Source organism: Gadus macrocephalus, chromosome 21 (assembly GCF_031168955.1).
Source record: "Gadus macrocephalus chromosome 21, ASM3116895v1".
Lineage (NCBI taxonomy): Eukaryota > Metazoa > Chordata > Actinopteri > Gadiformes > Gadidae > Gadus > Gadus macrocephalus.
The window spans coordinates 11,712,689-11,739,657 of NC_082402.1; the positions used below are offsets into that span (position 1 = coordinate 11,712,689).

At 42.4% G+C, this 26,969-nt stretch overlaps 4 protein-coding genes across 11 annotated transcripts in view; all 4 read left to right on the plus strand.

Annotated features, from left to right (window-relative positions):
* cep85l (centrosomal protein 85, like) overlaps positions 1–5,133 on the plus strand; it is a 28,258-nt gene extending 23,125 nt beyond the window's left edge. For both annotated transcript variants that reach the window (XM_060041609.1, XM_060041608.1), the window contains exons 11-12: positions 94–277; positions 471–5,133. In XM_060041609.1, coding sequence (XP_059897592.1) covers positions 94–277; positions 471–643 — 357 coding nt within the window. In that variant the 3' untranslated portion in view covers positions 644–5,133. The remainder of the gene's footprint in view (positions 1–93; positions 278–470) is intronic.
* A 687-nt stretch (positions 5,134–5,820) lies between these two features.
* Positions 5,821–12,129, plus strand: nus1 (NUS1 dehydrodolichyl diphosphate synthase subunit). The gene is made up of 5 exons (XM_060041617.1): positions 5,821–6,413; positions 7,280–7,408; positions 8,635–8,787; positions 11,246–11,345; positions 11,746–12,129. Exons 1-5 carry the CDS (start codon positions 6,044–6,046, stop codon positions 11,834–11,836), a joined length of 843 nt encoding a protein of 280 aa, XP_059897600.1. The 5' UTR covers positions 5,821–6,043; the 3' UTR covers positions 11,837–12,129.
* A 1,090-nt stretch (positions 12,130–13,219) lies between these two features.
* Positions 13,220–18,377, plus strand: LOC132449789 (uncharacterized). Of its 7 annotated transcripts, none has more exons than XM_060041611.1 (12): positions 13,220–13,837; positions 14,975–15,116; positions 15,250–15,487; positions 15,742–15,814; positions 15,923–16,018; positions 16,108–16,285; positions 16,433–16,509; positions 16,608–16,788; positions 17,022–17,270; positions 17,425–17,596; positions 17,685–17,833; positions 17,974–18,377. In XM_060041611.1, the coding sequence occupies exons 1-12, from the start codon at positions 13,547–13,549 to the stop codon at positions 18,150–18,152; spliced, it is 2,025 nt and encodes a 674-aa protein (XP_059897594.1). In that variant the 5' UTR covers positions 13,220–13,546; the 3' UTR covers positions 18,153–18,377. The 7 variants fall into 7 exon arrangements, with proteins under 7 accessions (XP_059897594.1, XP_059897595.1, XP_059897593.1 ...); XM_060041612.1 differs by having other exon boundaries at positions 15,742–15,807; positions 15,916–16,018; XM_060041610.1 differs by having other exon boundaries at positions 13,223–13,837; positions 15,742–16,018.
* Positions 18,378–20,223: 1,846 nt separating this feature from the next.
* On the plus strand, positions 20,224–25,803 carry si:dkeyp-114g9.1 (uncharacterized protein LOC555399 homolog). Its single transcript, XM_060041820.1, has 8 exons — positions 20,224–20,520; positions 20,605–20,884; positions 21,583–21,702; positions 22,650–22,907; positions 23,144–23,235; positions 23,706–23,887; positions 24,103–24,272; positions 25,102–25,803. Exons 1-8 carry the CDS (start codon positions 20,254–20,256, stop codon positions 25,284–25,286), a joined length of 1,554 nt encoding a protein of 517 aa, XP_059897803.1. The 5' UTR covers positions 20,224–20,253; the 3' UTR covers positions 25,287–25,803.
* The last annotated feature ends 1,166 nt before the right edge of the window (positions 25,804–26,969 follow it).

Consider the following 26,969-nt stretch of genomic DNA (forward strand, 5'->3'; position numbering starts at 1 on the left):
CTCCGTGGCCGACTGCGCTGACACCGCTGATTCCTTCATGACGCCCCAATGAGACGGGTCTCAGAACCTCTCTCCATTGTGTTTCTGCCCCAGAACCAAAGGCCCCCAGAAGACGGGTTGCCGGGGCGTCCGGCGGCGCCGGTCCACATGCAGGACGTTAACCTGCTGCTGAAGGAGATGTCCCTCTGCCTGCTGGACCTCAAGGCCCTCTGCAGCGTCCTGACCCAGAGGGCCCGGGGCCAGGAGCCCAACCTAGCCCTGCTGCTCGGGATCAAATGTGAGGGAGCGGTGCAACACTCGCACACGCACACGCACACCATTGACATGAACATCTCATCAAGGCTTATTTCACGTTTTGTCAGCCTTTGTTCTTCCGGTATGAATGCAGAATATGCATTGATAGATGTGTGTGGTGGGAGGTGTTTGTGACTCAGGCGCTAATACCTCCTCATCCTCTCCCCTCCCTCCAGCCATGGGCTTCTCCGGGGAGGAGAACGAGGGCAGTGACGTGACGGAGGAGGACAACGTGCTGAGGGCCAAGGTGCAGGAGGTGAGCCAGCTGAGGAGCAACATCGACGAGCTGCGGAGGACCGTCTCGGACCGCTACGCCCAGGACATGGGAGAGAACTGTATCACGCAGTGACCCGGCCCCGGGGCGGCCCGCCCCTTCTCCACACCGTTCTTTCCCTCCTTTTCCAACACGCCAGCAGAGGGAGCCACGCTTTCCTGAACCGATCTGTTTTTCACAATATTTTTAGAATAATTCTTATTATTCTTATTCTTGTTCTACAAACTTGGGCTTGACTTAATATCTAGCATCTCCCATCTACCTATCTTAAACCATGGTTCCAACAGTTTGGATGAACACCAAAAATGAGGAAATCAAGCATTAATGGGAGGGAAGTTTGAAGCAGGTACATGAACACGGAACAGTTCGTAGGTGTTGTACTGCTGCCGTGAAAGAGTGGTTTATTGTCTTCATGCCCTTCTGATCATTGGACCAAGCTTTAAATAGAGTTCACATGAAGCAGGCTTTGTTTTCCCCTGCAGGCAGGGAGTATTGCGTTGTCACTTTCTCTTTTCTTGGCTTCCATTTTGTTTTAAATAGCCAGTGAACACAGTGTTTCAGACGAAATACGAATACTATGTGATTTAAAAGAAATGCGCTTTGGGCTGAGGCTCTCAGACATCATGAAAAGAAGGCTGCCTGCTTCCGCAGCAGTGTGGCTCGTTCACATAGTGTTGGGGAGAATGGCAGAAACAAAGCCAGCTTTGGGTTCACTGGCTCTTTAAGGCGGGCTCTGGTTACCACGGATGTCTGGTGACTCATTGAAGAGGTTGTCATTGTGTGGAGGTCCTTCGTCACTCAGAATATATGTATTTGCAACACATCCCACATGTCGCAGTCGAGCAGAAATCCAAGTGCCTCCTTTTGATTGAAGGTGATCCTTCAGTGTTGACCGCAGAGACGATGGCCAGATTGTCATTCTTTTCCCTGACATCTGGTACAGAGGCTGGCCCCTGTTTTTGTTAAACAGAATTAATATGTATATAGTAGCTATATCAATTTAAATACAATACAATATAGATCATATTGTCAACATTTAAAGACCAAACATGTTGGTTACACGTTTCCCAACCAAATGTCAAATGTAATTGAGACGCTCATAGAATAGCATAGCCAAGCTTATTTTACACGCCCCATTTAAGGGTTGCTGAAATGAGAAACTCCCACCATATTCATTGAAGGGTAACTAGAACTCACCCAGCAAAGCACAAACCACCACCGGAAAGTAAAATGTCATGCATGAATCATATCCATTTCAAGAGACCGATATTAACAGATCATATGAAGGTCACTCAGAGGTTGTTAACACACAACTCTAAGACCTGAGAGTCATGAAAGACATTTTTTAAATAAGCTAGCCATAAAGGTTTCATTGTAGGGCGGGAGGTTACTCGATGCCATTGAGAAGTGTTGTAATAACACACCTGTGGTTGATCTACGATAATGCAATTTGAGTGCAAAATCTGAGGCATGATGGATTCCCCCAACCAATCAGGGAGGCCTTTTAAAGTGCGTCTAGGGCGATTGGCTCACAGGCCCCCTAGTCGACGGACATCTCGGCCACTCTGGTCTTCTTCAGGTTATGTATCTCTGTCACTTGCAGTATCATGCGAATGGTGCCTCCCATGTAAGGAGAAAAAGTACGCTATGCAAAAAACAGGAGAACCCCATGTTGTGTGATTGGACCTTTGTTCGGTTCTCAGATCGATGAAACAAAACAAGATAAAGGTTGGATGGGCCTTAAAACCAGACAACATTTTGTTGCTTTTATTGGTGCGGGGACAAAGCCTGAAGACGCACGGTTGGTCGAAATGTGGAAGCAAGCTCCAGAAATCATCTGGTGGAAATACTTTTATTACAAAATAAGTGATTTCTAGATAAAGCCAGAATAGTCTTAAAACTCAGCATTTCTTCATGTTAATGCATGGATGGAGTGAAATTTCATGAAAGGACAGCATGTGGGCATAATAATAAATAATGGGCGTCGCAGGTCGACCTCTTTAATGACCATCACATTATTACTGAACTCGTAAAACAAACCTTTCGTGAATTTCTGTAAGCAGAACTTAAAGGGAATTCCTTTTTTTGTGCGTTTGTCTGGGTTATGTTTAAATATTCCAAATTAACTTAATCTACAATATAGTGGTGGGTATGTGGAATAGTTAAGTGTAGTAGTTAATGTGGGATAATTAATTTAGGATGGTAATTACAAACACAGACTAATTAAACCACACACTCCAATGAAACCACACTTCGGCACAGCCCCTCCCGGCGGCTTTGCTGAATAAATGTAATAGATGATTCATTCCCTCGAAACATTCAATAATTTTTATATTTAGTATAATGTCTAAAAATTGCATTCCACACCACATGACCACCAGGTCATATTCTTCTTAATTTATGCCAGAGTACAGTCTTCATTTATTCTGCAATATGCCTCCACGCGTGAAAACAGTCTTGAATATAACTTGACATATTTCAAACCTCTTCCTCAGCAATATTAACTCGTGAAATATACCATGGACCTGTTCCTTACTATATTTCTATGACCTTGGTCGTTGCTTATTAATGACCTAGTTCAGGTAAAATTCAGGTCTCTACATTTATGTTCTAACAGCAGGTCTCTTTTTTGTACAGTTTATAACCCTTTTATCTCTTTCTGTGCTCTGGTGTGCGCTGAAGCCATGGCACAAAGACAACCCATCACAGGCTTTTATGTGAAGCAAGAGGGCTATGGACTGGTTCAAGCTAAATAATTACTTCCTTCTTTTGACAAACCAAATAAGCAGACCTTGCTGTATGAAACGTTACGTAACAACGAAAAGTAGTCCAGACTTGGAGAGTAAGCGTTTATTCATAATATTGGGCACCGAATGTGGAGGATGAGTGCATAATGCATCAATGTTTCCTGGACCACCAATCTCCTGTCATCGTGTACTTTACAGTTGGGTGATTATTATGTTAAAATAGCGCATCAATGCCTATTTTCCCTGAATGCCCAAGAGGAACAGACGGGACGTTACAGAAGTGTTTTTTGTTTACTTGAGGAGCCATTTTGGACATGTATACAGAAAATAGTGGCAGACCATTTTGAGCTTTACTATATATTAATTTATGTTGCCTAATGTTGGTGTTTACCATTCCAAATATGTTTTTTCCAAAGTGATGACTTGATTTAAAGGAAAACCAAAACCCTCCTGTTGTGGGAGACAATGTTTCTAAGGGCGGAGCTATAGTGCTGTTCAGGGTTCTGCTCTCTTGTACAAGCCCCTCCCACGCTACAATTTAGATGTGGGGTCGGGCGGTGTACCCCCAAAATGGCCAATTACGGATAACTCGATCAAAAGCAGGCATTTAACCCATCCAATCCTTGAAACTGTAACCTATCTGTAATAAGTATTATTAGGGTATGGTTTTCCTTTTAAGTTGATAATAGCAAGTCTTAATGATGTGTAATTGAAACACAATATTGTTCTGTGTTAGAATCGACGTTGATTGATTTATAGAGATTTTTTAGGTACATGACTTTATCTATGCAATTTTAAACATTAACCAGCGCAGGTCATGTGCAGGCAAATACAATATAAGGTATTCTCCTGTGCCTTGGCTGTCATGGCTCTCAGTCAATTGGAATTATGAATACTCTTTCATGTCCCCTACTGCATAGATTGAAAACTATCGTGCTTACATGCTGATGTGTATGTTATAATTCCTCACTCTTAAGCTTCAGTATACCAACTTTAACATTTCGCAAAATGTTTTTACTGTTACAAAAAGGTTATATTGTAAAGATTATTCTTGTTCTTTTAAGATGTTGAGGTTGTATAACCATGTCTCATTGTAGACATGGTTATGTGGTTAATCGAGAGGAATCAATATGATTGCTCAAACATATGCCCAAAAGATGCTTAACAACAAAGGGAAGATCAGCAAAGCTTTGTGGTGAAGCTGAAGAATGTTCTTGGTGGTTATTGCACTGCAGATTAACAATGTAACTTGTGTGGGTTTAAGTCAATGATAAGTAAATTGATTAATTGGATGCCTAAAGCAAACTATATTCTGCAAATGACTGTATGAAGCTTGTAGGGACACGCAATTAGAATATAATCATCTACCTTTCAGATCAGATCCATTGTAAGGATAAAGAATAATGTTTTTTTTATTATTATTATTTCCAAGGATATTGTACCACTCGTTATCTTTTGGTTTCCCTCTGTGTTATTTTGTCATCATTTTGGTGGTAAATGCTTTTCCAATCTGGGAAGCAATGCTACCAAAAGCTCAAAATCAAAAGACAAAGTATTGGGCTGGCTATCTCAATGCACTGCTGTCTGTTTATGTGGACTATACATAACGAAGCCAGTAAATGGCTTCTGGAATTGTATCTATAGAAATATCTTGGTCATATTGTATTGTTTTAAGCTTGTTTATGAATGCCAAAGTTCTATTTATATACAATGATATTCCTAAATAGTATTAACAGGTTTTGTTTAGTTTATGTTTTTTCAAAATGTAAACAGTTTGTTTTGGGTTATTTGTTAAAAATAAATATTTTTTCTACAGTTCGAGTAGTTTATGCGTTTGTTCTAAGAAACAGGAAAAAAGCGTCTTTCATGTTTGAAAGATATTCACATAATGGTGGGTTGTAATACAGGCATAATTAATGATGAGACTTTCTAAAAGTAAATTGAAGTAAAGCACACACTCAATGTTATAAAACCCTAAAATGATATGTATTACCATCACTGTCGTCCACATTAGTACTTTGAGCAGAACCTAACATCCACATCTTATCTCAAGATAAGTTTTGTAGCTACCATCATACAAAGTGAACCAGCCTGCTTTTCATGTTAATTAGCCACAAAACCAGCTCCTCCTAAAATGACTAATAGGATTTGGTTCACCAATCTTTTTTATATGCTGTAGACAAGCAATCTGATATATTTAGCCAATATGTATACCGAAGATTTGTGAGCTGTAGTCAACTTAGTCAACTAACATTGAAAAGTAGATAAGTAGATTATAAAGAAACGTATAGTTATATCCCTTTGATCCTTGTTTTGGAGTAAACACTGCATTGAATTTCATAAAACTATTTTTCTGGATGCGCCTTCTCTTCAGACACAACACAGACCGAATGCATGTTTTTTTAAGACCCTTCTGCCTGTAGATGGCGACATTTCGTTATGTTGGATGTAGCCATAGACGGGTCCTACCCACTTTAGATCCATCGTCCAATCACAGAGGTACATGTAATCGGCCTGAGTTCATAGGTTAAGGGTAGCAAGGTAAGGAAAAAATGGTAACCGGCACTATGAGGTTGTGAGTAAACGACAGCCATGATTACAGCTCATTGAAATGGCTCGCATCAAAGATCGGATTTAATCACCACACCGCAGACCTAAGTCGTCTGTGGCTCCGACGCCGTGTGTGACCGAAACCCACGGAGAACCGCGAGGAAGGCGCGTCGGCTCAATGGCGCTGGTCTACGAACTAGTTTGGCGTATGTTGCACGTCCTCCTCCACATCCACAGGACGCTGGTTACTTCGCTTCGCGTTTTACTCAGGAACTGGAACGGACAGACGTGGAGGCGGGCGGTGGCCGCGCTCCTCACGCCTGCCAGCCTCGCGGGGTTCCCCGACAGCCAGAAGAAGCTGGTCCTGGAGATCAGCAAGCGAGCTCGCGGTCGCTGCTCGCGCCCGAGCGGGTGTCTCGTGGAGAAGCTCCCGGTTCACGTCGGTCTGTTGATCGTGGAGGAGCAGCCGAGCTATACCGATATCGCCAATCTGGTGGTCTGGTGTATGGCGGTCGGTATCTCGTACGTCAGCGTATATGATAATCATGGTAAATGTTTTAAAAAACGCTAATATCCATTGTGTTTTGGCCTAAAGGTAATGCTAGCTGAGGATAGTACATAACTGCCGGCTAAAGTTTTTCTATATAGACATTTCCCATATTGTGAGCATGTCGTGACAGTATCTATCCATCTATCTCCATCGACGCAAGTCTATCATGACCTGGACTTGTTTTTACGCTTGTCAGTGGGACACAGTATGTCTATACGGCTACAGTGACTTCAACATATCCTCCACATCGCCCTGCAGAGCGATTTTCTGACTGCTAATGCGTAAATCTAACGCCAGAAGAGCCAGAACCAGATCAGGAATGGTGCTCTTGAACGCAGCCCCATGTGTGAGTCAGTAACGGCACAGAGTGTCACGGTGGTCGGTCACCTGTTTAGTGATCAAGTGGAAAACTGAGGTAGATGCCAATCTAGAGGTTTTTACATAATTCCCGTGTTCGGCAGTGCTTCTGAAGATATGCCTTCAAATGATCTCGGTCTACATGTTGCCTACTTTGTTTAGCAATGGTGAAGCAGACATTTCAATGAACAACATTAGATTGTCTCCATGTTTACCCAACGTTTGCCTTCAAACCTTCGACTGGTGCACCATCAACCATCATTGCTGTCAGTGGAAAGCCCGTCTGTCTAGTTTTGGCTTTATTCTAGTCAAATGTCGGGCAAAACAGTGGCACTAACTGCTGTTTTATGGATTTAAACATTCGTTTTATCCCTGATAAACAAAGTAACCACTGGTTGTGGGTAAATGTACATCTTACTCGGTTTTTTCTCTACGACCCAGTGATGTGCTATGTTTTCAACAATAATGTTTCTGTAATTCATTGATATTTTCCTTGTTCACCTGCAGGTGTATTTCGGAAGAACGACACTCTGCTCCTTGAGAAGATAGTGAGGCAGCAAGACCTGCTAGGTCTGGAAGACTCTAAATACAATGTTGAATTCCTTAGCAATGGGAATACCGTGCACCAAGACCAGAGTAAGGATTCACTTTTACTATAGTCATCTAGGAGTTGCTTTTATCCGAATAAACCTGCAGTTCTTTTTTTTTTTTTTTTTTTGTCATTAAAGGTTAGTTAGGCATTAAAAAGTTAAGCATCTTGCTGAACTATTTTGGCTAGGAGTACGACTGCCTGACCACTCCTATCACAGATGAATCATCCTGGCAAGAAGGCCGGGGCCAGGGGGATGCAGTGGAAAGAAAAATTCAGCATAGCTGTGTATGCTCCCATTGTGTTTACTAAGCAAACAAAAATAGCAAACAAACGCATATTAAAATGGAAACCATATGATGCAATGCAAAAAGGTACACTATTTTTTTATTATAAAAAGCTGTTAATACTACATTTACTGAAGATGGTTTATACTACACTTGTTTTCAATGATCTTGACCTATATTTGTTATATTATTGTACATTTATACACATAGAATAAAAATCCACATACCATAAGTGATATGATATCCACAGGTTAAAGACCTGATCTAGCCCCACATGCTCTGTGGGTCACCTAGTGATTCCATTGAAAACGGGGCAGAATGCCCACTTTGTAGTACCTATTTCCTGGGTCAAAACAGGTCTTTGAAGATATGCCATGGAGTGGCATTGATTTTCTTATCTAAACCCGCTTGTTTGTTTAGCTGGATGAAAATATTTAATTCTCCAAGAATTGTTGTCAGTTTTCTCAGTTTGCAACAATTCAAATGATGGCCGTTCCCTGCTTTTCTTTGTTATTTGAAGCCAATTCCTGTCACCTTGTCCATCGCAATTGCTGTCAGGCATACCTGCTAATTCATGTCAATGCACTTAGCCACCTGAGACAGTTTCTGAAGTATAATGTTTAGCGAAAAATGTGTCTTTTTTTCTTTTTTTTCTTTTTGTTCTTTCAGTTTGCAGTCTACTTCCCTGTTTCAATGAGATAATTTACCCGAAAAATAATTAATTCATATACGATACTTATATTCAATGAAATTACGAGAAAAGAAGAGTGCTATAAATATATTATGGGAAAAAATTCATTTCTTCATCTATGTATTATACACACCCTGCCTTATTTTGTGCAAAGCATTACACATGCTCCTTTTTGAAAGGTTTAACCTGCCATGTTCAGGATTAGATCCTTCTGTTTCTGTCTCCAAATACCTATTTTCTTGTGGAGGCAGGGTGAATTGCCTTCATATGTATTCCTCTTCTCTTTCCTTGTCAGTTGTTTCCGGCCAGCCGGTCGTGAAAGTCCTGTCCCCAGAGGATGGGAAGCATAGCATTGTTGAAGCAGCCCGGCGCTTTTGTCGCACCGTGGAACAGAAAGAGAAGACGTCTAAAGATATTGACGTCCCCATGTTTGATGCCCTGCTACGAGGTGAGCTGGAGCCATAGGTGTTTATCAGAGATGTTCACCTTGGTTATATGTTCATCTTAGTTCAGCTAAAGGTGCAGTGTGTAGAATTGAGGGCCACCTAGCCAAATGGATTTGTCAGAAATTGAATATATGTATGTTTTAATCAGTGTACAGTGTTTCCCACAGACCAAGGACCAATGTGTGGTGCGCGGGGGGGGGGGGGTGGCAGCGCGCACGGCGGCACAGGCGCAGCACGGCGACGCGGCCGTCAGTGAGTGTGCATGTAACTCCGCGTTTACATGCGGACACATCTGATTCGCATAGATGTGGAAGAACAGCTCAATCGGAATAGAAAAGTATCATATATATACGCCTCAATCGGTTCGGAATACAATTCTATGCGGAATAGAATAGGTGGTGTAGTCCGCTATAAATACTTCCGATTCGTTTGGGGTTTAACTTGGAGCTGCAGTAGTTCGCAATTGGTCCACTCCGTCTGTACATTAATGCACACTGAACATTACCGCTGTCAAGGAAATTTAATTTATTGCCTGATTCACGTCTTTGATATTATCACTCCGTAGTAGTTAAAGTAGTCCGGTAACTTATCAAACCCAGCGTGTCCGGTTGCTAAGCGACGGGTGACATCGGTGGGTTCATGTGTTAGCATATCGTGGCTCTCGCTACGTGTGTGTGTGTGTGTGTGTGTGTGTGTGTGTGTGTGTGTGTGTGTGTGTGTGTGTGTGTGTGTGTGTGTGTGTGTGTGTGTGTGTGTGTGTGTGTGTGTGTGTGTGTGTGTGTGTGTGTGTGTGTGTGTGTGTGTGTGTGTGTGAGTGAATGACAGGGAGAACGAGTGCTATGCAGAGATGAATGGACGGAACGATTTTTAGATTTCCAAATCGCGTTATTGAAAAAAAAAAAAATACAATAAAATACAATAAAAATACTTTTTTAATACAATAAAAATAATAATAATAGACAGAATCAATTCGTGGCGCTCGATGTTGATTCTGTGGCGCCGCGCCACACAATGGTCTATGTATGGGAAACACTGCAGTGTATAATCCCATGAAATTAAGAATTTCTTCACCCTTAGATGAGCCCTTTATATGTTACAAGGGCGCAGGTCCTCTTCCACAGAGCTTGCCTTGTTGCACCGCCATGTTTCTACAGTAGGAATGAGGAGGCATGTTATCCCCATGGCTGCAACCCATTTGTGATACTTTTTTAGTACCGTCATTGTGTAGTTACAATTAGTTTATGATAAGGATTTATATGAAATAGGACTATCAATCTTTCAGTTTGCGTTGGCATTCAAATTGTAACGGTTGCGCTACAATTGATCACATCATGTTATGATAAGCAACCTTTATCCATGTACCGCAGAGCAGGTAAACATTGGCTTGTAGCACTGAATGCTATCGAGGTTAATGATCAATGCATACAACAGATAGCGATAATATAGATATTATCGGTCTATGAATGTAGTTCACAACTATGGCTGCAGTAAGAGGACTGGGAGTTATATAAATAGACTGTCCAGTAGACGCGCTTCTTACCTTAACCGTGCTTGGTTTAAACAGATCTATTCACAGCAAAGAGCCTTCACAAATCAACCGTGGTGCGGTTAATATAAATAATTTAAGGCTGAATAATAAATGCCACACCTACATTCCTTTTTGATTTTCAAGTTTATTAACTGACTGAGATGTATATTATAAACCTTGTGACCTTTCCCTGACAAGATATTGGACTGTTGTGTAGTAAATGCATCCCTATGTTATATGTTATGGTTATTTAAATAATTGAGATTTATTTTTGGGCTTATTCAACATTTGAAGTTTTTCTAAAAGACAGACAGTTTGACGAAATCTCAGTATGATGAAAGTCGCGTAAATAGCAATATCCTTCCCACTGGGAAACATGCAACACAATGGAAAAGAGTGTACAATGACAGAATGGCTTGCAGCAGTGGCTATGGTTCACCATTCTGTTGTTGGAAGTGGATTGAGTTTCCTTTAGTAATCTGGAACCCACCAAATTCATGTGCTGCCTGGAAGCGAGATCCAGACATGGCTCTGAGCCACAGCCTCATTTTAAGGTGTTGCTGCCGGTAATGCAAGCCAGCCACAAAAACAACCCCTTCCTCTTTCCACCGGCCTCCCTCACAATGTTTCTCTGCAATTGAGAAGTGCTGCAATTTCCTGACATGTGACTGACATGCAAGGTGGTTTCCCAGAACACATCAGTGCCAACATGCCTTGACCGGTCAAAAAGGTCTGAAATCGGAATGGGCTAATTGAGGCCGGCACATTCAACTTTAATAATATACTGTCACAGCTCACTTCTCTCACTAAAGGCTGACGTTGGCTGTCATTTCAAACCAATTACACTCATATTGTAGCTCTTACATTTTACCGACGGCATACTTTAATCGGGTATATCCAACCTATAAAAAAACATTGACATTTTTTTTCAGAATCAAAGAACATCCCAGACCCGGAGCTGGTTATGAAGTTCGGCCCAGTGGACAGCACCCTGGGCTTTCTCCCGTGGCACATCCGACTCACTGAATTTGTGTGAGTATGCAGGGTTGGCCCTGGGTAAACATTGGGCTTCGGTGTTGACGCATGTTTACGTGGGAACCAGACAAATCTGCGAGGTCATGTTTGGTTTCCTCTGGGATAAGTGTCTGGCCCCCCTCCGGGTCAGACGGCTTTCAGCAGGCCTGATCCGGGTCGGGCCGGTCGCAACCGCTTATCCAGGGTGGGTTTGCCCCGATGATTGTACAGGGAAGCGCCCCATGGGAGCTTCGTCGAGGAGTTTCTATAAACAACCAAGATGGCTGCCTCAGCCCCAAAACACATCTGTATTTCATAGTGCTCGAATCCCCGCTGAAACAGGGGGTTCCCCGACACTCAAGTGGCCCTGTGAACCCAGCTATTGACATGTCAATACCTGTCCTGTCTGTCTCTCCAGCTCCCTGCCCTCTCACGTCGATGTCTCCTATGAGGACTTTTTGGTCGCACTACAACGGTACTCCACCTGTGAACAGCGGCAAGGCAAGTGATGGGAGACGCAGCCTGCCCCCCCGCCGTCAGAGAACACGTGGCCAGAGGGAGGTGGACTGGGTGGGGCGCCTCACCGGGATGCCCCCATCGTTTCTCGCCTCCTGTGCTCCATACCCTTCATTGCCTTCCATCGTGGGGGAAAACGTACACTTCAGCGGATTGAGACGAGTAGCCAAACAAGTGTTTTCATACATCATCTCCCCCCTTCCATAAACTTGAGATTTTTTTGTGATTTTTATTCAAAGCTTTCAAGAAGATCACTATGCATTAAAGAAATTAATAATGCAAAGTTTCTGCATTTCTTAATGAGCTTGATTATTTCTGATTGTTGTGATAAATTATTGTCTCATATCATAAAGTATTTTGATTAAATATAACTGTTTCTAATAAATACAATTTAGGAAATGGAAGTTCCCCTCAGCTGCATCCATTTTAAACTGCTAGGCATCAATATCTATAACGATGCGAAATGATAATATTAAGATAAGGGGAGAGCAACATCAACAGCAATCAATTATAACAATTGTATTTATGCTTCATCTTGAACGTAAATAATGATTCATTCTAATTAGAATGATCATAATTGCGTTGCGGTGCCCACTCCAGCACTTGTTGCCCTATGCTTCGCCTGTGGTGGGCGCGGTGTCACTGGTTCAAAGGTTAACAATATTGGTGAGGTTTACTATAGCCATAGTGATGGGGGCGAGACACCCTGGCGGATAAAGCCCTCGTCCATGACTTTGTAGAGGTCGGAGATTCGTCTTCGCTGGTTGCTCTCATCCCGTCCAGCCAACTGAAGGACTAATCGGAGGCTATCGAGCTATGATGTGGGTTTTGATTGATTGTGCAAGAGAAAGAAAATGTGTGCGCACTCTGCTCTTTTAGACTTTATCTTTCAATAACATACGCAAATTGCATTTTAATACATGTAACAAGCATTATCTGCAACAAATAAATGTCACTATTATTAATCCAAACCTAAAATCAGGGTAAGGCCTTGTTATGGTCCAAAGAACACGTTCAGCCCGGCACATATGGGGTAGGGCTAGGCCTACTTCAGGTCAACAAGCTTTTGCCAAGCGTTTAGTTACTTTTTTCTGGTCCATCCTGTCCCTCAGGGCCCTTTAAGCGTCATATTGAAAATAAATCATTGATTCTGGGCACCCACACAGCAAGGCAATTATTAGCTTGTTTAACCAATTTACGGAATTAACTTGTCAATCCCAGTGAGTGCTCAATAATTCAACATTGAAATCTGGGTGAAATCTTGGCCTAGGCCTACTATGTGAACATGTCCAAGTCCTGAATTAGCACGGTGGTAATGAGTCTTCAATTTCACTGGTAACCAATAGCTTTGTTATAGAATATGCTGCTTGCTTAAAAGTTGTTTAGGTTAAAGGTCCCATGACATGAAAATCTCACTTTATGAGGTTTTTTAACATAAATATGAGTTCCCCTAGCCTGCCTATAGTCCCCCAGTGGCTAAAACTTGCGTTTGGTGTAAAACGAGCACTAGCTGTTCTGCTCGCCTTTGGAAAAACGGAGGCTCAAGTGCGCTGATTTGGAATGTCTGTATTTAGGACGTCGCCAAGCATCTCAGTTCCTCCCCACTCTGCCTGGCCCGCCCAGAGAGTTTGGCACGCCCATAAGACAATGAGCTAGAGACCGTACGATCGCCACGCTGTCTTTGCCTGGAGTGGAGAGACATCATGGCTCCCAAACAAATGTATGGCCGGTGCTCAGTGTTAGGATGTGAAAGTAAAAAACTAAGTACATTTGTAGCTCCTTCATCCGAGTCTCTGAGGAACCAGTGGGTTCATTTTGTTTTCGCTGGAAATGCGCCGACACGACTTCCGAAATGTGTGTTTGTGTGCGCCAAACATTTCACCGACGACTGCTTCTTCAACTTGGGACAATACAGAGCTGGATTTGCTGAACATCTGAAAATTAAGCCTGGATCAATTCCAACTCTCCTTGCCTCAGCTACAAACCGCGGACAAGTAAGTAAACTAACGCTGTATCATGTTCTTGCTTTACTGTGTATGATTACCTTGCTTGTTCCCCTTAGAATGTGGCTGTAGCTTTAGCTAATGCTCACCGTACTACAAACTAATGCCGCTTTTCCACCGCACATGTAGCTCGACTCGACACGACTCGACACGGTAGCAGCACGGGTGCTTTTCCACCGCAAATAGTACCTCCTGGACGTGGGCGGGGTCGGCTGCGCGAAAGGGCCGTGACGTATTTGTGTACGCGACGCAAACAACACATACGCAACCCACACATGGACAGAACCCACATAACAACAATGGAGGACATCGATCGCATTACTATTATTAGCTGGCATGTTGAAGAAGTTGGAGAAGTGGAACATGTTGGCTGCGGCGCTGCTATGGATGTTACCAGCATGGTTGCCATGTCGCTCTCGTGACTTCGTCACACTCTCTGGCCAATCAGTCGCCGGCCGTCTGCCGACGTCACCTTTTAGCATCGGCTCAGCTCGCTTGGAACCTAGAGCGAGTAGGTACTAGAAAAAGCAGCCACTTCAGGTACCAGATGCCATGGTACCGCGGTGGAAACGCAAAAAATGCGAGCTGAGTCGAGTCGTGTCGAGCTGGTACCATGCAGTGGAAAAGCGGCATAATACAGCTGTCTTTTAACAGCTACGTGACGCAGTAGTACTAGCGTGAGACACGGGGCCTGATTCCCAAGTTAGCCTTGGTGTTCTTTGGAGACAGTTTAACACATTTCATTCAGTCCTTCTAGTTGCAGAGTTCGCTCGTGCTAGGCTAGCGCACGGCAACAGGCAATGCTAGCCTGCTAATAAATCAGTCTTTCCCACTCCACAGTACACCGGAGGCAAATCAATTATAACGCCAGACTATAGATGTAAATGTCTGTGTTGAATAAAGTTAGAAATAAAAGTAACCTTCCATCGCATGAATCATCGCATTTTGAGGGACTATTTTCTCGGCAATGGAGCTGGTAACCTAGGTATCAGCAATGCAATGTAAGGTTGGTATTTTCATAAATACATAGGCCCACTCATGTTCTCCCCTTCACGCCAGTTTCAAATCAATGGGTTGTTAGCAGGTTAATAAATCGAGTACTAATTGGATCTTGTTGTCTCTACACAGGCCAACACATCGACTGATTACATTCAGCTGCATCCCTCAAGGGATGTTGCATGCCAGACGGACCACATGGAAAGTTTGAAAACGCATACTGTAGGCACACAGCTATCCTTTAGGACTTTGCGGACCCACATTAAAAGTGAAGGTATCTACTTTTCCACCTTGAGTACATTTACTTTTGATGTAGTTACTAGTGTTCTTTATTCTGGCATTTCTCTTTGCTTGCATTATGTGTTTTTTCATTTGACTTGCCTTAGTAAAATTCATTGTTTGCACAGGTGTCCAGGCAACTGTCTTCTGCAAGGATTTCGGTGTTGGGACATCCAATGCAGACCCTTTGTGCCTGTCATCGACACCAGTAAAGAAACCATCCAAAAGACCTCGGGTAGACCTTGAGGAAGAGCTGGAGGCCAATCCATTGGAGGGCAGCTCTTTAGTGGAAGCTTCTAAGGGACCGGATTCCACTTATGATCCTTCTGACTCCATCACAGCATTGTTAGACTCTACACTAAAGTCGTAAGTTACTGAGTGTGAAGATATATGTGTGGCTCTTGAGAACTTTCATAATTTCTATAAATTGTGTGGCATTCTAAAAATAAAGTATAATCTCGGTGAGACTGTTGTTGTTTATAGCATTACCTTCAGGATTATTTATATGCATACAAATAATTAAACTAGCTGAAAACAGGGTGATGGTTTAAGGTACAGTCCAGATGAAAGCTCAATCAGTTTAACACAAAGCGTTTCCCTTTCTTTGTGGTTTGTTATAGAGAAGATTCATCCACTGCAACACACAACGGCAAGAAATACATGGTGTACGAGAGCTGCATCATGGAGTTGTTTAATGCATGTCCAGTCTGCACGAGGGCATGTGAAGTGACAACCCAAAGGCTGGGGACATTCCTGTCTGTGAAGCAGCAGTGCCCCCATTGCACATTCGGAAGACGCTGGAATAGCCAGCCTATCCTTGGGAGCACGCCAGCTGGAAATCTGCACCTTTCTGCTGCTGTGTACCTGAGTGGTGCATCTTTCCTAAAAATCGAAAAGGTAAATGATGTGCAACTGTAAATGTGTGACTGTGAATTGCTTCAATATAGATCTAAATACATGTATTATTTATCCCCCCACACCAAAAGGTCTTCAAGGCAATGAAGCTACAGTTGTTTCGGTATGAAACATTTCGCCGCCATGCCAAAAGTTTCATTGAACCAGCAGTTATTCACCAGTGGAAAGTCCTAAATGATTTGAATCTGCAGCGGCTAAGTCAGGAGGAAATGGTGATACTTGGTGGTGACATGAGAGCTGACTCTCCAGGTATTGATACTTAACTGAAATAGTGCATTTTATACAGGTGTTCAATATTGTTTGAAGTTAAAAGAAGTGACCTAAATAAAGTCAGACATAATACCAAAGTATTGGAGGGTGATTGCTACACTAATTTCCCTATTTGAACAAAAATAGGTCACTCTGCAAAGTATGGGAGTTACACAATGATGGATCTCCATACTAACACCATTGTGGACATTCAGTTGGTCCAGGTGAGTTGTCCAAATGGATATTGTAAAGGGGTTATTGGTTGTAATTTCAAAGTCTAACATGCATATTCTATTAATATATATTTTTTCTGTGGTAATAGAGCAACGAAGTTGGTGGTAGCGCCCATATGGAGAAGGAGGGACTGAAGAGGAGTCTAGCCTTACTGGAGTCGCGTGGCGTCCACCTTGACTGCATTGTCACTGATCGTCATCCTCAAGTACAGAAGTTCCTCAGGGACAGAAACATAACCCATTACTACGATGTCTGGCACTTTGCAAAAGGTATGTTTCTCCAGCCTTTTCCTTTCTTTGATTTGTTAGTGATATCCTTTTGGTGAGAAGGACCTGATGTTTTGAAGCTTGCGTAAAGCTCCCATTTGGTGGTCCTTCATTTTAAAATTGTGACACTGAGTAAATGGTAACAAATGCTTTGAAATTATCAAATGCTACAATCGAGTAATCACTCAGTTTATGAGTATCTTAACTAAGTGGAAAGTACTTTGCTCTCATTGTAGGTATTTCAAAGAAGCTGTTGGCAATCAGTATGCAGAAAGACTGTGAGAAACTCAAGAAGTGGATGAAGAGCATCAACAACCACATATACTGGACTGCAGCAGGTTCAACCTCCGGGCCAGAGAGAATCGCAAAGTGGACCTCGATCCTGAACCATGTTCGAGATGTCCATGTACATGAAGATCCTCTTTACCCCAAGTGCGAGCATGCGATCCGCCAGACAAGTGACCGGAGTAAATGGCTTCAAGCAGGTATTTCACCAATATACAGGCTAAATGTCAAAACAGTGAACAGACAACTACAGTTATTTAGTGGCTTTCAGAAATTTACCAGAGGACATGGTTGTAGTATTCTTCACTGTATGGGTAATGGTTTTCTAATATCATATTTTCTTATTGTCTGCAGCAACTCCAACTTTCTCCAAGTTGGAGAAGTTGCTGACCGATAAAAGGGCGCTGAAGGATGTTGCAAAACTGAGCCCCCACCACCAAACTTCATCTTTGGAGGCTTTCCATGCGGTTATTCTTCGTTTTGCCCCCAAAAATGTTGTCTTTCCCTTTATTGGAAAGCTGTGCAGGTTAAAGAAAGTTTGTTTACTAAATACTTTTTGGAATTGTAGCCTAAAATATCTGTCAATATTAACATGTTTTGTCTTGTACTTCCAGACTCTACCTGGCTGCTATGCATTCAAATCACAATGTGGACCGACCACAGGCCGAAACAAAGGAAGGAGTACCGATGAATAAAATCTCCTTTGCAAAGGCTAGGAAGGGAGAGTGCAGATCTAAACCACAAAAAATACAGCAGACCTTTGGTAAGGGTTCAAATCAATTCAAACGACACATATTTTGGATTTCTAAAATGTTTTTCTCTTGATGAAAAATCAAATGAATACAAAAACACAGTAACACAAGACCCAACCAATTTGTAAAGAAAACATGTTTTACGATACAGGTTACGTTGATGACATCATGGATGTCATTTTTGAGGAAGTCTTTCCCAACCCTACGCCATACACCGAGGCCCTGTTGGAGATCCCTGTTCCAGAGCCCCTAACGGCACAGTATGAGAAGCCTGACAAGGAGGCGGTCATCAGCAGCCTTGTGTCAAGGTTCAAACGGGGGGACGTTTAAAACCGACATAGTGGCCTTCCTCAGCAGGAAACTCAACGCGGATACGCAGGACCACACAAGCTGGAATGACAACCCGGATACTGCGTCCCAGGAGGCCCCAGCACCAGCTCACAAAGGAATGATGGGAGAGATACCTGTAGCGACTAAACGATTGATTCAGAGATTAAGTCTTGCAGAGATTTATCATTGCTTTGTGTTATGAAAATAAATATTACTATGCTCCTATGGCTGGTTTGTTCTCTAACTATTTAAGTTTTTTTTTTTAGCTCGGATATAAATACATCTTCACAAAATTAGGCACAAGATTGAGAACAACTTCATTTATTTTATTAAATTCTGTAACCATGCACAACTTACTTGTGTATTCTTCTCAAATTTAGAGGACCATAGTCGGCTCTATATATTTGGCTGGCATTCTGAATAGAGTAAACATTTAGGCAGACCGGCTCCAATCCAGGATGATCAACCATACACGTTAGCTGTTGTTCGACCTCCCGTAGTCTTCTAGTAACCTAATTAGAATTTGAAAGGGTAAGTTTTATTTTTATGCATTTGTCAAATGAGACAAAGTAGTTTCCAATTTAGTGGAGAGTGCTACCTGCGGTATCTCCATGCAGCAAATATTCTGGTCGCACATTTTCCACAACGGCACCTATCCATAAAATAAAGGTAGATGTAATAATGGCAGGTCTGACTAGTGGCTCTGGTTAGTGTCTATAGCTATACATATGACAGTGGACAAGCTGATGTTAGACGTAAATCTACACGAGTAAATCATGGGTTATGTGTAACATGACTTCAATATAGGTTGAAATTAACCCATTAAATGAGCCAGTGACTTCTCTAAACAACAAAGATGACTATAGATGCTAATATAACGTAACGATAGCAAATCAGCAACTTTAAAAGCCAACAACGTAGGCTAGCGTTAGCACATGATATGACTAACCGCATACATAAACAAACCAACTAAAGTACCGTATCCAGACACTATTTTAAATTACCATTCAGGGACGTCCTGCTGTAGCCGCTGAGTAGGCTACCAACTTCTTCAGGTGCTTCGTTAACAGGTGTTACACCGAATTCTGCGACCCGTCGAAATATGTGACCCCAGAGGGCGCTGTTGCACATTTTCTGCAACATGCACGAGTTTCGAAGCATATTTTGACGGGTCGCAGAATTCGGTGTAACACCGGATCCGATTCTGAGTCAAACTGAAAGGCTTGAACGACTGGGTTTCTACGAGCTATTGCGATGCAACCACCGTTAACAGAGCGCACGTGGCTGCAAGCTGCTCAGGGCCACACCCCCACCCTCCTCCTTGACACGCCCACCGAAACAGCGCATTTGGGGGAAGCTCAATGTGCGACTGGCTCGAGTACGCGTGGTACGCGGGTAACGCTTTTGGTGTGTCCGCACCTTAACTCTGCACCACGGCTGAATTTCGGGAACGTCTTTGAATACTGTGTTAGTTGCCCACTAATACCTATATTAAAGAATACATAAAATAGCATGTCATGGGACCTTTAAGGTCTGGCATTGCGCCCAAAGGGAGTTCGTTGCGCTGTCGTTTTTTAATAGGAAAATGCTTACAAAAACTCATTGCACCTTTCTTGTACTTGTTATAAACTTAAAATAGATCCTGTCATTGTGCGATGTGGTTCATCCTATGCCGTGAAAGGGTTAGGTATCATTTGGTGCGATATTTAAGATTACCATGTGACAATTGTTTTAAATACATTTTAAGAAATCATGCACATCTTAATTTGAAATTTGGGAATGGAATAAGCATGTCAAAAGCATTCTTGGCATGATTTGCCTGAATGGATCAAAACTTATTGAATGTCCAGGAAGTCATCATGATTAAGAAAAATTAACAAAAACACATAAATAAATTACTTTTTTTTTTGTTGAGAAAGGTCTATATAATACTCGATTATGGTAGCAGTTAACGCCATACAACATTTACTATGATTTATTGCAGAATTATTTATTCATGTTGACGGCGGATGCCACCCCTTCTCAATTATGCGAATGGTTCTTTCCAACAGGTTAAATGCTCTGGGACAAATTAACGCTCAGCAGCAGGTAAGTGGCAGACATGGCAGGACAGGTCAGCGCGAGCACGGGGGCTGAGTTACACGAACAACTTGCGCTCTTATCCACGACTTCAGCCGAGGCTGAAGAAGAGAATGACACCTCTCAAAGCAGTACTGGAAACTATATAGGGATCCTCGATTTAAGCGATGAAGTTCTCCTGCTTATATTACGAAAACTAGATCCCACATCACTGCTGAGACTCGGAGCCACTTGTTGTACCTTGTTTCGAGTTTGTTCTTGTAACTCTCTGTGGACTAAACATTTCCAGGTAAGTGTATTCTCTTTCATAAATCCGTATCTGCCCTCCTTAAAAGTATGAAGACACACAATCAACAGCATATTTATCTTACAGGGCTCATTTGAAGTCTCCCTCGCTGCCCCTGCTGCCTGCTCGGTTCCTGCCAAAGAATACTTCCGCCTGGTCTTCATGTGGAAGACACTGTTTAAAAACCTGCACTGTAACCGCTTTCTCCAGGAGAAACTCTTTGCAAATGTACCCTATCCCCCTCATCAGTACTGGACCCAGTGGCTTGTTCTTGAAGAAAGCGTTCCTCTCCCCGTGGTCAGGCTGCCCACAGAAGACATCCAGGCGATCTGGGGGATTGGCTGTGAAGCTTTAAAGCAGGTTGAAGGTATGCCAAGTATCTTGACTGCCATCACTTATGATCAGGCTTTGTTCACACATATGCTGCACCAAAAATGTAATCTTATAAGAAACATTTGCAGCAATGAGTAACGATATATAAGGCCTATGTATGGGTCAAGTAATTCACTAAATCGATTTCATTATCAAGATAAGTGACTCTGCTGTTGGTTGAAATATTTGTTTTACATATTTTATAAAGTAATGCATTAGTGTTATACGGAAATGACAACCTTTTTGTTTAGGCCATAAAGTCAAACATTTAATGTGCATTTCATGTGTTTAGGTCTGTCTTAAAGTAATGGAAATGCGGAGGGATGGAGATTCATTTTAAGAGCTATTTTAGTGTTATTTATTGAAGCCATCAGTCAGTGATTGGGGAGTGAAATGCGCTCTGATAATGTGTTCAAGTGGATGCTGCCTGCCTCAGCAGTCCTTTTAAATGTTGGCCTGCTCGCAGGCTTATTTCTGACCGAGGCATCTCTTTAACTAGTTATGGGATCATTCTTACCTGTCGATGAGGTGTGTATTGCTGGACTTCTCGATGGCAGGGGTGGGAACGTTGAGTTAAAAAAATCTTGTGCTCTTCACCCCTCAAATCTTTCATAAGGCAACCTGACTGGCTAGGCTCAGTTGCCAAATATACCGATTTGACATTGAATGCTGTTTTCTCCACATTTTCAACAGTTAAAGAGGAGGACAACGACATGAAGTTTGAATGGTGTAAACTTCATGGTCTAGCCTGTGAAGAGCATGGGGATGTTTCCAAGGTCTTTCATTACGTCCTCAAACAGCAAGAAAAAAAGGGTAGGTAGCATGAAATGTTTTAAGGGGTCAGTGACTAGCCCTACAAGCTGTTTGAAAATCCTATGTTTTAGGGATATCACAAGTGACTGTCCTTCTTGATGATGGATAGATAAGCAACATTTGCTGAAGTCTAGGTAGGTTGGTAGAATGATCTGTGTAGTTGGACAGTCCCACTTATGATGTCACTAAAACAAAACAAAAGGTCGTTTTTTTATTTTATTTAATAAAACTTGCACCTGGTGGCATAATGTCACTCCATTAAAGGAGAACTATTATGGTGTTTTCCCAACAAGTAAACATAGTATTAGAGTTCCAGGAAAAAAAAAAAATCCCCTGTTTCAGTCCCTTCAGAATGCGCCGTTTCTGGTGTCTGTAGCTTTAATGCAATTAAGCTAATGCCCATTGGGATTGTACTCCGGGAGCTGAGCTGCCGGACTGCCGCCGAGCTCCTCCCGCGCAGGAGATGCCAGCTTCGGCGGCAGTTCAGCTCCCGGAGTACACCGTCCGGCAGCTCAGCTCCGGGAGTAGGCCCTACAGTCCCTTTCTCCTCCTCCGGACTGCCGCCGAAGCTTCAGCTAATCGCCCGCAAAATCTTAGATATGCTCTGATTGGAGGGAAGTGGGAGGTAATCAAGTGTGCCCCCTTCCTGCGTAGGAGGGGGGCGCCTGATTCGCTCGTTTGGTAACTGTAGGTGGGGTACCTACACTTAACCTACAGCTCACTCAAAAAAAATCACGTAGACTATTTTCAAACGTTGTATGCGTCTGGGAGCACCAGAGAGACAAAACCCAGGAAAAGTGTTGTTTTCATAATATGTCCCCTTTTTAAAAGTAATTCGTCAAGTACCCAGACGGGTCAGCTGAATTGTAGCTAACTTGTGAAATTGATGACTAGGAAATGGTGCTATGGTGTATTATACGCATTAATGCCCCTACGGCTCCCTTTAGATCATGAGGACCTCGAGGCCATGTTTCACCAGTATACAGGGCACCGTTTCCAGTGGCACTTTAGCTACTGGCTCTTCAAACAGCCACCCCCCTTCAACCGCCAGCTGCACGCCATCTTCCTGCAATGGCGAAAGCACAACAAGCGCAAGGTGTCCAAATGGGCGGCTCCAAAGTGTGATGTGGAGTACCTGGCCTCCCTGCACCCAATCACCGCAGATTACTGGAAAGGAAGGTTGGCACTTGGAGATGAGACGGCTGGTGAGTTATGTCTGTCTAGAGATGGTGCACATCATTTTCTCCAATCACTTGTTTAGTTATGGTTTACTGTATAGCCAAACTGCATCCTGATCAAGCCCCAATGGCATTGGCAGTCTGTTGGAAGGTGTGCCTCAGGCTTTCTTTAACCTCTAATGGTGACAGCAGTTGGACAAGACGGGACGGGCTGCTATGTTTAAGTTGTTGTTTAAAAAATCATGGTACTTTCTTCTTTCCAGGCATCCAGGTGATAGAGAATTATTTTTCCATGTGCAAATCACTGGTGGCCTGGATTCTGGGGCGTGACTGGGGAAGGCTGAAGCGCAGAAAGGTATAAAATGTAGACATCAGTCAATTAAAAGCTGAGATTTTTCACATTTGCGGTGGGAATCGCATAATTTATGATTCTTGGTTCATGATTCAATTCTGAATCGGTTCCCGACTACAACATCACGAACGGCATGGAGATAATTTCAACCAGTGGTCACAAGCAACCCAATAGATATCGCTTCACATTCACAGGTCAAAATAGAAGCAGTAACGAGATGGTCCTTTTAACATTGACTCAGAATAAACGTTCAGCTGATTAAACGTTCAGCTGATTAAGGACAATTTACTAGTTTCTTTATTGTTTGGAGATGCCCCTTTCCCAGCAATTTCAAGCGAGTGCCTGTGGCAAGATGAATGAGAAAAAAATCTTAATGTGCTCAATTGGAACAGGACCTTTCAGTTAGTTGTGTAAAGATGAAATGCAGTCGACTTGTTAATAAAGCTGTATTTGTATGTTCATTCTGTGTTCAGGTGTACGAGGACACCTTGGATGGGGTGTATCTTGTGCTCCGTAGAGAGGCCTGGGAAGGACCGGTGGACCACCAAAGATTCTGGGAGGTGGCAAAGTCCCAGATGAGCCGGGTTTGTACCCTGGAGGAAACGGCCGCAAACTATGTCAACTGGAAGATGATCGAGAACCTGCCTTACTACAAGTAAGCCTTGAATGTTCAAATCCATTTACTTGGCGGGCACAACATATAACTGAATGGAACGTAAATTATTTGAGATTAAATATAATTTATTTGTTCTCTGAACATCGTGATTTATACTTTTCCAAAAAAAAATATGCCAATTGTTTTTTTTTTAGACGTGCGTGTTTTGGGTGGATCTATCTGTGCTAATGTGTAATCCGATTCCCATGCTTCAGGCTCTACATGGTGACAGGAAACGCAGTCTACTTGGGTCATCTTCAAAACTTTCTCCAAAGGAAGCAGCTTGTTCACAGCTGGATCAATTTGGAAGACAACGCCTGGGTTCGAAACCTGCTCCCCGAGGACCTCTTTACAGTTCTGGAGTATCACAGTAAGATCAGCCAAGGTGCGTGTGAACCTTTGAAGATGTCAGCACTTGCATTAAGTGGCCACTCAATTACTCTACTGTTCAGTACTAGGTAGAACCCAGCACCGTGTTTACGCTCAAAGTACAGGTCACCTACATTCCTCTAGCTTTGCTCATGGCAAAGGTCCTGAATGGTTCCCTCATGTTCACCGTTCCGTCATTGGAGTATACTGATCTGTCTTAAGATGTTGAACTAGCATACAAGTGCTTTTTATCACGTGGCATTATCCTGTTGGAAGTAGCTATTTGAAAATGGTTGACGACATGTATCGCTTAACGACACCATGAGTTGTCTTCACCATGTTGGCTTATTAACATATTGTTCAACAGTATAGCGGACTTGGTAGCTGGTGACTATGTCAGGCATCCACCCTTGGCCCATGTGCCCTGGTACATTAACACCTGTGGCAAAGGCTGTAGAAATGGTGCAAATGAAAATATATATCATACCAACACTTCAGTACGGCTTTATCAATGCCACTTTGTAAGCGCTTGTAAAAAATTATGTATAGTGGAAGTATATATTATATATGAAATAGTCAGACTATGCAGAAGGGAGGGAGGGGGGGGGGGGGGGGGGGTAGATGTTAATTAAACTTCTCATACCATGACCAGTCAATCCTGGGGAACTCTGAGCAAATGTATAGCAGCTTTTAAACAGTATCTAGCGTTTATTTAGCGGTTATTTTTCTCATTTAGGTACCCAGGGATTTAGTTGACTTTATAAAATGTAGTATCGAAGGAACACTTGGTTCTCACCTAGGCTTTATTTGTTGGTATTGACTGATTATTTCTATCTTCATTGCAGATTGCCTTCATGGAGATGGAGACCTGGCCCAGCTGAGCAGACTTGTATGGCTGTATCTAAACTCGGGACAGCTTCTCTACTTGGAAGCAATTAAGGGGCTGGTACTACAACACGCTCAAGGCTGTCTTTCCTACTTCGATGAACTATGTCCATTAGAAAGTATGAACAACCTCATTGTTCCCTAGCCACACAGGCGGCCTTAAAGCTCAATAATTAATGAGCCAAGTTTAAGGTTTCCCTTTTGGTGCTGAATCTTGCACCAGAATATTGTTGTTTTCCCCCCCTATAACTCAATGTGCATGAAAGAACCAAGGAGTATAATTGTATTTAGACTGTTACACTTGCACGTAACTAATATTTTTAGATGAGCATTTTTAAATCTTTTTAACTTTTTAAAAACATCATGATGCATTTCTTTTCAGAAAGTGGCAATTAATCTTTTTTTACTCAATCGCTGTTTATGATAAGCATTTTTTTATAATGGCAGGTGATTTTATGATTGTGTAATCAAAAGGAATTATTTTGTGTTTGCTAAAAAGAAGGTTCTTCAGAACCCTTAATGCTGCTTTCTGCGTGCACTTTCACAGGAGCTATTTTTCATAGCTTTCATGTAACTTTTACAGAGATAATTCAACATCAAATGTAAACCCTCCAATACTGCTGTTTTGCTTTGTCAAATAAAGCGTATTTTATTGAACGGAACCATCTAGCTAAAGTCAAATTTTTGCAACATATAGACTAATCATGTTGTACGTTGGTCTGTTACTTATTCAGCAATTGTAACTTAAACTAATTATTTGAATGAAATGGCCCAAACTGAATAGACTTGGATCACTAGGGCACTGCAGGGCTATTGTATAGCTAGGCCACTACTGCTGACGGTAATTAGACCGGGAATGACTGACTTCTTGAGTGCTGGTGGCTAAACAGTGTAGACATACTGTAGTTGGTAGCATGGTAGGCAATGCTTTCATAAATATTATGAAATTGGATAAATGTAGGAATACTATGACAGGTTTCTTATCCACACTTAAACTTAAGATTGCACAATATAATAATCGTTAGCTTTTCTAACAAATATGGAAAATCCCCTTGTTCACGCTACACTACCTATGCTCATTCACTGTCTGCAGGCATATCATTATCCATGTATACCTTAAGAGAAGACTTCATAAGAGCAAATGCAGAAGGTTCACCACATTCATAAGCTGAAAGAATAGAAAGGCCAGACGGTATCTAAAAAATATAACTCAGTTCTGGAACAGCATTCTTTGGACTGAACTAAGACTAACCTGCACAAGAATGATGGGATACCTATGTGTGCGTATATATAGTTTATCTATCGCGTGTGTGTGCATATGGTTTGCATCTATGTTGCGTGTATCAATATTGTGTGAATCTATATGTATCTGTGGTGTGTGCGTGCATATGGTGTGAATCTATATGGTGTATTGGTGTGTCTGTATGGTGTTTGTCTGTATTGTGTGTGTGTGTGGTGGTAGGCGATGACGCCAGTTTAACCAGTGAATGAGTCTCTCTGGTCTCTTTGATGAAAGCTTCCTTCTCAATCCTCAACGGGCCGTTCAGGATGCTGCCAAGTTACGGTTGCAATGGAGACGGTATCTCGCAGAGCGCTCAGAGCAGATGTTCTCGTGTGGTAACATCGCCCTCTCCTGTCCACATCCCCTCACCACACACACAGGGACGAAAGATCACACGTGACTTCCTTTTCACCAACTTCACACCAGACAGTAGACACACACACACACACACACACTCACTCTCGCACACAGTAAGGTGAATTGAATGAAGACTTTTTTCGTTTTGAAGTATGAATCTAAATCAGTCAAATCAGACTCATCCTTTTA

Excerpts from the sequence above, each read along its gene's own strand:
- nus1 (XM_060041617.1), top strand. The coding sequence starts at position 6,044 with ATGGCGCTGGTCTACGAACTAGTTTGGCGTATGTTGCACGTCCTCCTC. Across the intron at positions 6,414-7,279 it reads CAGCGTATATGATAATCATG|GTGTATTTCGGAAGAACGAC; the intron begins GTAAATGTTTTA and ends GTTCACCTGCAG. Across the intron at positions 8,788-11,245 it reads GTTTGATGCCCTGCTACGAG|AATCAAAGAACATCCCAGAC; the intron begins GTGAGCTGGAGC and ends ATTTTTTTTCAG.
- LOC132449789 (XM_060041610.1), top strand. The coding sequence starts at position 13,547 with ATGGCTCCCAAACAAATGTATGGCCGGTGCTCAGTGTTAGGATGTGAA. Across the intron at positions 15,117-15,249 it reads GACCCACATTAAAAGTGAAG|GTGTCCAGGCAACTGTCTTC; the intron begins GTATCTACTTTT and ends TTGTTTGCACAG. Across the intron at positions 17,597-17,684 it reads TTTATTGGAAAGCTGTGCAG|ACTCTACCTGGCTGCTATGC; the intron begins GTTAAAGAAAGT and ends TTGTACTTCCAG.
- si:dkeyp-114g9.1 (XM_060041820.1), top strand. The coding sequence starts at position 20,254 with ATGGCAGGACAGGTCAGCGCGAGCACGGGGGCTGAGTTACACGAACAA. Across the intron at positions 21,703-22,649 it reads CAAACAGCAAGAAAAAAAGG|ATCATGAGGACCTCGAGGCC; the intron begins GTAGGTAGCATG and ends GGCTCCCTTTAG. Across the intron at positions 24,273-25,101 it reads TCACAGTAAGATCAGCCAAG|ATTGCCTTCATGGAGATGGA; the intron begins GTGCGTGTGAAC and ends TCTTCATTGCAG.